Below are 9,617 nucleotides of genomic sequence, written 5' to 3'. Positions count from 1 at the left end.
AATGGTACATATGTGATTTAATTATGCATAATTATGCATTTGTGTATCTGTTATGTTTTCATATGCATGTTATTGCTCTCTACTTGAGTTTGAAATTGTTCTTTAAATAAAAAAGTGCTTCAATTTCACATTAAAATGTGATAAAATCAGCTTGGATTCAGAAAGGATGCACGGAACCCAACCAAATGTTTGATGGTTTTGCTTTTGGTCAAAGCATGTGTACATAAATGGTACATATGTGATTTAATTATGCATATTTGTGTATCTGTTATGTTTTCATATGTATGTTACATTTCCAGAGGTGTAAAGAGTACCTAAAAACATACTTGAGTAAAAGTACTGATACCTTACATCGAAAATGACTCCACTACAAGTTACAAGTAACCAATTCCAATACGAATTGAGTATTAAAGTATCTGATTTTAACAGTATTTTACTCATGCTGAATGTAGGCTCAGAGATGCACTAGTCCTGTGAGAATAAGAAACAATTGATCTGTAAGATGAGAAATCAAGTTTATTTTCTAAAATCAAAATAAAACTGAACTCCTCAATGTTGCAATAAATCAAGGTCGACACAACAACCTTTTAAACGTCTACAAACTCTCAAGTCTCAGTTGAGCTCAAGTGCACAGAAAGGCCATAAGTAAACCAATATCCTTCAAAATGGTCTGGTCAATATAGCGGATAAAAAAAAAACAATGTTAAGTAAAATTAAATAGTCGAAGTCTACTGTATGTGCTGGTTTGAGCCTCATCACCAGCTGCAGTCATTTCCTCATCTAATAAATCAAACACCTGCAATCAGCAACTACCTGCTAATGCACTCACATTCACGTAAAGTACTTGTTGACAAGTTTGGGTGAGTAAAGGAAAAATGCGCAAGATATAGTACCTTCAGTGCCCTTAGATGGCGATATCGCTTCTTTATAGCAGAAACAAACTGCTGCAGAAAAAGTTAGGTGTCATGAAAAATGTAATTTGTAATTGCATTACTAATCACAAATGTAGTGGAGTAAAAAGTACATTTACTTGCTCAAAAATGTAGTAAAGTAGAGAGTAAAAGTTGCCAATATCTTTGATACTCAGTACAACTACAAAGTAGCCAAAAAGATACTTAAGTACAGTGACTAATTACATTTACTCAAGTACTTTACACCTCTGTACATTTCTTTTTTTACTTTTTTTTTCTGTTGCAACCCAACCAAATGTTTGATGGTTTTGCTTTTGGTCCAAGCATATGTACATACATATGTGATTTAATTATGCATATTTGTGTATCTGTTATGTTTTCATATGCATGTTATTGCTCTCTACTTGAGTTCTTTATAAAAAAAAAAAAAAAAAAAAAAAAAAAAAAAAAAGTGCTTCAATTTCACATTAAAATGTGATAAAATCAGCTTGGATTCAGAAAGGACGTACGGAACCATAGACGATAACATTTCTGAATAAGTATATTAGTGATTTTATTCATTCACTTCTACAAAAAGTACCATGAGGATGGTTTCAAATGGCACAACCTTTTTCATTTGCCACATTTTAGAATAACAGCCTAGTAAAGTCATCAAAACTATGAATTATTAACCATGAAGTGGTCCTGAGTTTCTCGACACCTGCTTAATGAGGCTTTTAATCACTACTGAAGAATTTCACATGCATACTGTCCCAGGTGAAAAAAAGTACACTTCTATAATGTACTTAAAGTGCTCTATTTTCGTGCACTAATTTTGTACTTAATATACTAAAAATTCTTCTTTAGTACTAGGAGTAGTACTTATGAACATCTAAGTGTACTCAACTGTGCTATTTTGAGACAGCATGAAATATGAACTACAATGTGCTTTTAATATACTTTCTCTGTATTTAAAAAATATATTTTGCTACCACTTGTAGTACACTATGGGTTCAAATGTAAGTGGCATCTAAATATTTTTTTTTAAATACAGAGATAGTATATTAAAAACACATTTTAGTTCATATTTCATGCTGTCAGAAGAATTTTTAGTACGGTATATTAAGTACAAAATTAGTGCACGAAAATAAAGCACTTTAAGTATATTATAGAAATGTACTTTTTTTTCACCTGGGGGACACTTCATAATGCTTTTCCTTCACTATCCACTCCATCCGATTCATTTAATTTACATTTATGCATTAAAGGTACACATTTTATCAGTTCATGCATTCTCTGCGAATAAAACCCATTGGTAAAATGGCTGTTTGAGCTACAGGAACGCTATATTTGCTATTAAAGCCTCTAGATTAAAGTGTTGCTCATAATAATAACCATAAAAAAAGTGCGTCCAAACTTTTGACCGGTGGTATACTACGGTACCGAAGGAAAAACAAGGAATAACTCCAAAAATACAGTAATATTATCATAGTGATATATTTAAAACTGTGTCAAATAGCAGCCAAACATTCAGATTTAGCCACAAAATTACAAGAAAAAAATGAAAGGGGACCTATTATGCCCCTTTTCACAAGATGTAATATAAGTCTCTGGTGTCTCCAGAATGTGTCTGTGAAGTTTCAGCTCAAAATCCCCCACAGATAATTTATTATAGCTTGTCAAATTTGCCCCTATTTGGGTGTGAGCAAAAACACGCCGTTTTTGTGTGTGTCCCTTTAAATGCAAATGAGCTGCTGCTCCCGCCCCCTTTCCAGAAGAGGGCGGAGCTTTAACAGCTCAACAACAACAAAGCTGGAGAATCTCACGCAGCCAAAATGAGGATTGTCAGTAACGGTGTTCAGCCTTACATTGTTCAAACCGGAGTCGACACTGATGGAGAGACTCAGGAAGAAGTTACAACTTTTAGAATGAAACTGGACATTTCTGAATGATTAGTTGATAAATTTATGGAGTTGATTCAACTCATCCACTAGCATGTGCCATCATGTTAATCTTTTGTGCAAATCCAGCATTGAATTGATCCCCTTTGTTGTATGTTCTCGGGGGCGGGGTTTATGTAAATTTTGGGGTTTGTGATGTCACTAACCCAGAAGCTCATTGTAGTTTCTACCTGCCATTTGTTCTAGCAATTTCTGTAAATGAAAATATCTCCTTTGCATTGAACTTTGAGCGTCGTAACTTTGCAGATGTTGTTTATGCTCAAACAGCAACATTACACACTAACTAAAGATAAAAAAGTGAAATCATAATCAAGGACCCCTTTAAAATTAGGCCTCATTTACTTTATGCAAAGTATAGTAATTTTGTCACCTGGACCCATACATATTCACTTGTTTTATGAAGATATAATGCATGTGAAATATATTAAAATGAACAGCAGACCACCGCAGGAGTAAATTAAACTTTTTATTGAGACCATTTTACTGAGAAATGACTGGGATATGTCTGGATGAGAGTCCACATATGCAAAATCTCTGTTAAAAAGACATTGAATCACTGGAGAGCAAGAGAACCCATGCTGTAATACTGACACTCAATTCACATAGAAGTCAGGTCAGGTGCATCGTCACCATCTCAATAAAAATATGAAAATGTTTTTGTTTTTTTCCAACTTTTTTTGTGCATGGTTTGCTTCTTTAACAATATAAAACGTATAATACTGATTGCAAAACGTTGATTTAATTTACAAAACAAATAACTGTAATAACAATTACCATCCATAATAATAATAATAATAACAATAACAATAATTATATTTTAAAAAATGAGAGAAAAAAAAAAGAAAATAAACCAGTCAAAGCCGCATCATATTCACTAACACAAACAGCGAGCCTTTTTGTCTTTTTGTTGAAATACCATTTTGGTATAATCTCTTTTTTTTTTTAATCTGACATGCCTTGCGCAGGTCTAAGATCAGTCTGCATATATAAACGTTCCTTTACAGTGTAGGTGGAAGCATAAGGATTATATGCTCTCTGCACGGAAAATAAAACAGTAGGCAGTTTGAGGCTTCTGGGAATGTGCACTTCCTAACCCAGACTGTCCTTTTCACTGTTTTCAAGAGTTATAAATACTCCAAATACTCCTTTAGGGACAGAATCTCAACATTTAGACGAAGGGAAGAACCGTCCCGGCGACAGGAACTTGTACCCGTTCCCCGTAGGCAGTCGGATGGGATGCGAACCCGGACTACTTCCGGTGGAAGCCGTCGGAGAAGGTGCGACTCTCTTCGGATCGAGCTTGCGATGGCCGTTGGGCGGATTTCTGTGCTCGAGAGGCACATCCTGGCCGGGCGAATCCTGACCCGTCACTCCATGCCGGGGCGAAAGGTTCAAAAGGCCCAGGACGTCTCGTTTGGCCGTGCTCAGTTTCCCGCCGCGGAGCACCCGCATTGGTCCCGAGTGCTGCTGTTGGGTCGCGTTGGCCCAGAAGGTCTTGAGATTGTGGATCGCTTGGACTTTCTCGTCGATAGCGGCCAGTTTGAGTCGGTCGATATCCGGGGCGTCCGCCGGACTGGAGCGTGTCGAGCCCGTCGAGGAGTAGGACAGCGCCGGAGAGGGAGCGCTGCCGGCGGGCGACTGGTGGCCCGAGCTGGGCGAGATGTTGCTGGGCGAGCGGGAGATGTGGCCGCTGTAGGGCGAGCTGGGGTACTTGAGTTTAAACTGGGCGTGACTGTCGGAAGTAGGCGACGGTTGGCTGCCTTCCTTCAGGGATGTTTCGGACGTGGCGGGGCTGTTGTATCCCGAGCTGATCTTCTGGAGGGAGGATGTGCGGGAGGGCGGTTTGGGGCGTGTCGGGAGCGGAGACGACTGCGCCTTGATGCTCGCTCTGCTACTAGGCCGACTGAACGCGCTCGTCTCCGAGGAACGGAAAGCAGACCCTCCGGTCGGGGTTGGCGGACCGCCGCCGCCGCCGCCGCTCATCCCGTCACCCAGCGGGACGCTTCTCTGCAAAGTCTCGACGGCCCGCATGTGGCTTTGCGTCTCTTCCAGGATCTTCTGCGCCAGTTCCTGCGGGTCCAAAGGAGCTCCGGACGTACGCTCCTCTTGGGATTTCACAGTGCTGTCCGTCTCCGTGCTGGACTGGTCGGACTCGCCCGTGTCGGAGCTGCTCACCTTCCCGACCTTCTGGAACGGCGAGTTGGGACTAGGAACCAGGGTGGCTTTGACTGGAGACGTCGGGGTGCTTACGCTCCCCCTTGAGGACACGGATACCGCGTAACCCCTGCCGGCTCCGCCGCGTGCTGCGCCCCGATGGTTCCTGTGGTTAGCGGGACGAGGGAGCGTGTCGCATTGGCTACCCAACGGCTCGCTGCTGATTATACTGTATCCTTCATACTCTTCGTCATCATGTCCTCCTACAGCTCCGTGCGGGGACGAGCGACTGCGTGGCACCGCCGTGTGCCTGTGGGATGCAAAGAGCCCGGCTCCGCCCCGATGGCGCTCTAGTTCCTGCTGCCGCGAGCGCTGGCTGATAAACTCGGATGTGCCCTCGGGACGGGACAGGAAGCTCATGGAGGAGGCGATGGAGCTCAGGCTGTAGACGGAGATGGCGTCCGAGGCCAGGCTGTCGGGGCATGGAGGGGAGAAGGGAGGGTTGGGGTAGCCCATGGGCAGCTGGTGAGACACAGACTGTGCCGAGGCCAGAGACTCCAGAGACGATGAACTGTCCAGACTCAGACGCTTCGGCAGCTCAGTAGAGTCTGAAGGGAACATTAAAGCATTTCAAGTAGGAGTTATTAAAATGTCAGATGTTGTAACAGCATTTGATATCTGTATTTTTAGGGGTGTGATTATTTAGCAATTTTATTGACAGTAAAAATTGTAATAGTGATTATTTATACAATTATTTTTATGTAATGAATGACTATTATAATATTAAATAATATTACATTATATCATTTTTTAAAATTGTATATTTTTTTACCAAAATTGCAATGAATATATATATATATATATATATATATATATATATATATACATTTAAGGGTGTATAGATACATTTTATAGGTGGTAAAAAGAGTAGTTGTGATTATTTATGTAATTTTATGTTATTAATGAAAACTGACAAAATAATAAATCAATATATAGAATTTAAAAAAATTGATGAAAATATGTCCTAGTATTATCTAAAAATATATTGTGTATTTTTATCAATATTGCAACAGATATGTAATGGAGAAAAAAAAAAAAAAAAAAAAAAAAAAAAAAAAAAAATATATATATATATATATATATATATATATATATATATATATATATATATATTTATTTATTTATTTATTAAATTTTTTTTTTACTCAGAAATATATTTTTATGTTATGTATACATAACTATTTGTGATTACATTTAAGGGTGTATAGATAAATTTTATAGGTGGTAAAAAGAGTAGTCATGATTATTTATGTAATTATATTTATGTTATTCATAAAAACTCATTCATGAAAATATGACCTAGTATTTTTTTTTAAATATATTGTATATTTTTTATATTTTTTTATATATTTTTATATATTGTATATTTTTAGCAATATTGCAACAGATATATATATATATATATATATATATATATATATATATATATATATAAACCTATTTTTGTTTTTTATTTTGTCTTTTGACAAAAATGTAATCAAAGTCAGTCAAAAAATGAACTTTAAATATATATTTAATGTCACATCCATTCATTTTTGCCTATTTTGACTGAAATGCCATTTTGCTGAAAATAACAATATAAATTAAAAAATAACATGATAACTTAATAATAACATCATAACATTATCTTAATGTAATAATAATGTAATCATACATTTATGTTTTACTTTTTATTGTTATTTTTTCTTATACATCTGTTATGATTCATTTTAAATTCTAGTAAAAGACTTTAAATTAATATTAATATATATTAAATAATATTAAATAATTAAGTATATATATATATAGAAACTACTACTTTAGAAACTGTCTTTTAAAAATAATAATAATAATAATAATAATAATAATAATAATAATAATTTTACTAATTAAATTCCTAACAAAAAATGTTTGTTGATGAGATTAACACTGTGAGGCTGACATAACACTCACCAAACAGTGCCAGCAGTGACTGCAGAGCAAAGTGCATGGTGCGACGGTTGGCCTGTTTGCCTGTCTTCAACACCACCTCCTCCTGACCGACCTCACACAGATCAAACCCTGAGAGAGAGAGAGAGAGAGAGAGAGAGAGAGAGAGAGAGAGAGAGAGAGAGAGATACCCATCAGTATGGAGTAAAGAATCTCGAACGGTTAGTAATGTGCTGAAGCTGCTCTTACCCAGAGCGGCCAGGAACTCATGGCAGCCAGGAAGTCTCCAGAGCTGCACGCTGATGGACACTTGAATGGGCGCGAGAGAGAAATCCTGCTCCTTCTCTCCAGACTGCAGCTGCACCAAAACCTGATGGAGCTGTTGGGAATATAGAGAAGAATCTCATGTCTAATGATGTCCAATGTGTAAAAGGATCATTTTATTATTATTTACAATAAAACAGCACAGCTAAAAACACAGTCAAGTTAATTTACAGTAGTGTGTTAGTGTAGAGTTAGTTAGATATTTAAGCACTTACCATTCCCACAACATTTTTAACAGCCTTTAGTGGTAAGGTTAGGAAAAGAGAAGGAAAAGATTGTTAAAAAGCAAAAATGAGCATCACAACAATACAGCCGCACAGATAAGATCCATGAGCGCAGGATAGTTTTCAGAGCATGTGATCTGTGGTGTGACGTCTCACCCGGTTGATGAGCTGTTCTCCGGTTTCTGACGCCGTGATCAGTTTACACAACGCCTGCAGAGCAGGAGGAGGCAAACCTGCGAATATGAAGGACAAATTACTTGAAACAATCCCAATGACCAACAAGTGAGAATTTACATGTTACGTTTCTTAGTTTGACCATTGCACATAGCAAATAAAGAAAAATGACACTTCTATCTTTTTTTGGGGTTGCTTTAAAGCGAAGAGCGTTCTGTGTGCTTGCAATCTGAGATTTTATTTTGTTGTGTAATATAAAAGGACAGCGTGTCGTACCCAGCAGTGACTGTAGGGTGGTGCTGCACTGCTGCAGTCGGTCTCCAGGGTCAGTGGTGGGGAAGAAGACGGCCGCGGGGAGGCCCGTTCCAGCCGAGTCCAGTCTGAATCCCACCGCCGTCAGCAGAGCCTGCCAGCCCGGCACGCCGCCCACCTTATTCTCCACGCTCTGCTGAGACGTGTACATGGAGTTCCTCTGGCCGTTCTGAATGCGCTGGAGAGATTTCTCCACCTGGGGGAGCCACAGAGACACAGATGAGCTGACTGTACAACACCAGACCAAAGTTTGGATGCGCCTAATTATTTTCTGTTACTACTATTTTAGCATTTTCGATTGAAATTGAAAAAAAAAACAAGTAAAATGTAATTAATAATAATAGTAATATTAAAATATATAAATGTATGTATATATATATATATATATATATATATATATATATATATATATATATATATATATATATATATATACATATATATACAGTACAGTCCAAAAGTTTGGAACCACTAAGATTTTTAATGTTTTTAAAAGTAGTTTCGTCTGCTCACCAAGGCTACATTTATTTAATTAAAAATACAGTAAAAAACAGTAATATTGTGAAATATTATTACAATTTAAAATAACTGTGTACTATTTAAATATATTTGACAAAGAAATTTATTCCTGTGATGCAAAGCTGAATTTTCAGCATCATTACTCCAGTCTTCAGTGTCACATGATCCTTCAGAAATCATTCTAATATGCTGATTTGCTGCTCAATAAACATTTATGATTATTTTCAATGTTGAAAACAGTTGTGTACTTTTTTTTTCAGGATTCCTTGATGAATAGAAAGTTCAAAAGAACAGCATTTATCTGAAATACAAAGCTTCTGTAGCATTATACACTACCGTTCAAAAGTTTGGGGTCAGAAAGAATTTTTATTTTTATTTTTTTGAAAAGAAATTAAAGAAATGAATACTTTTATTCAGCAAGGATGCATTAAATCAATCAAAAGTGGCAGTAAAGACATTTATAATGTTACAAAAGATTAGATTTCAGATAAACACTGTTCTTTTGAACTTTCTATTCATCAAATAATCCTGAAAAAAATTTTTACACAAATATTTTGTACAATTGTACACATTAAATGTTTCTTGAGCAGCAGATCAGCATATTAGAATGATTTCTGAAGGATCATGTGACACTGAAGACTGGAGTAATGATGCTGAAAATTCAGCTTTGCATCACAGGAATAAATTACTTTGTGAAATATATTCAAATAGAAAACAGTTATTTTAAATTGTAATAATATTTCACAATATTACTGTTTTTACTGTATTTTTAATTAAATAAATGTAGCCTTGGTGAGCAGACGAAACTTCTTTTAAAAACATTAAAAATCTTAGTGGTTCCAAACTTTTGGACTGTACTGTATATATATACATACATACACACACACACACACACACATGTATATATTCTTAAAAAATGTAAATGGGCCGGTGTTCCTGGTAAAGATGGTGTGTGTTTCTCACCAGGTGTAGCAGAACCCTCAGGGCATCTCTGGCTTTGTCCGGATACTGCAGGATCTCAGCCAGAGCCTGACCAATCAGAGATGACGGGCTGTTCAGTTTCACGTCACTGCCAATCAGCATAAAGCCTG

General features: G+C 37.1%; 1 protein-coding gene across 3 annotated transcripts in view; it reads right to left on the bottom strand.

Moving 5' to 3' along the window:
- Positions 1–3,304: 3,304 nt before the first annotated feature.
- The window catches only part of ttc28 (tetratricopeptide repeat domain 28), a 345,699-nt gene continuing 339,386 nt past the window's right edge, over positions 3,305–9,617 (bottom strand). For 2 of the 3 annotated variants that reach the window (XM_048181318.1, XM_048181320.1), the window contains 7 exons: positions 9,490–9,614; positions 7,972–8,203; positions 7,678–7,754; positions 7,513–7,536; positions 7,223–7,352; positions 6,998–7,105; positions 3,305–5,613 (listed from right to left, as the gene is read on the bottom strand). In XM_048181318.1, coding sequence (XP_048037275.1) covers positions 4,013–5,613; positions 6,998–7,105; positions 7,223–7,352; positions 7,513–7,536; positions 7,678–7,754; positions 7,972–8,203; positions 9,490–9,614 — 2,297 coding nt within the window. In that variant the 3' untranslated portion in view covers positions 3,305–4,012. The remainder of the gene's footprint in view (positions 5,614–6,997; positions 7,106–7,222; positions 7,353–7,512; positions 7,537–7,677; positions 7,755–7,971; positions 8,204–9,489; positions 9,615–9,617) is intronic. The other variant, XM_048181319.1, reaches the window with a different exon arrangement.

The sequence above is a fragment of the Megalobrama amblycephala genome, linkage group LG2, assembly GCF_018812025.1.
Source record: "Megalobrama amblycephala isolate DHTTF-2021 linkage group LG2, ASM1881202v1, whole genome shotgun sequence".
NCBI lineage: Eukaryota > Metazoa > Chordata > Actinopteri > Cypriniformes > Xenocyprididae > Megalobrama > Megalobrama amblycephala.
Note: the sequence above shows the minus strand (reverse complement) of the source record. Positions and strands in the feature narration are given on the sequence as shown.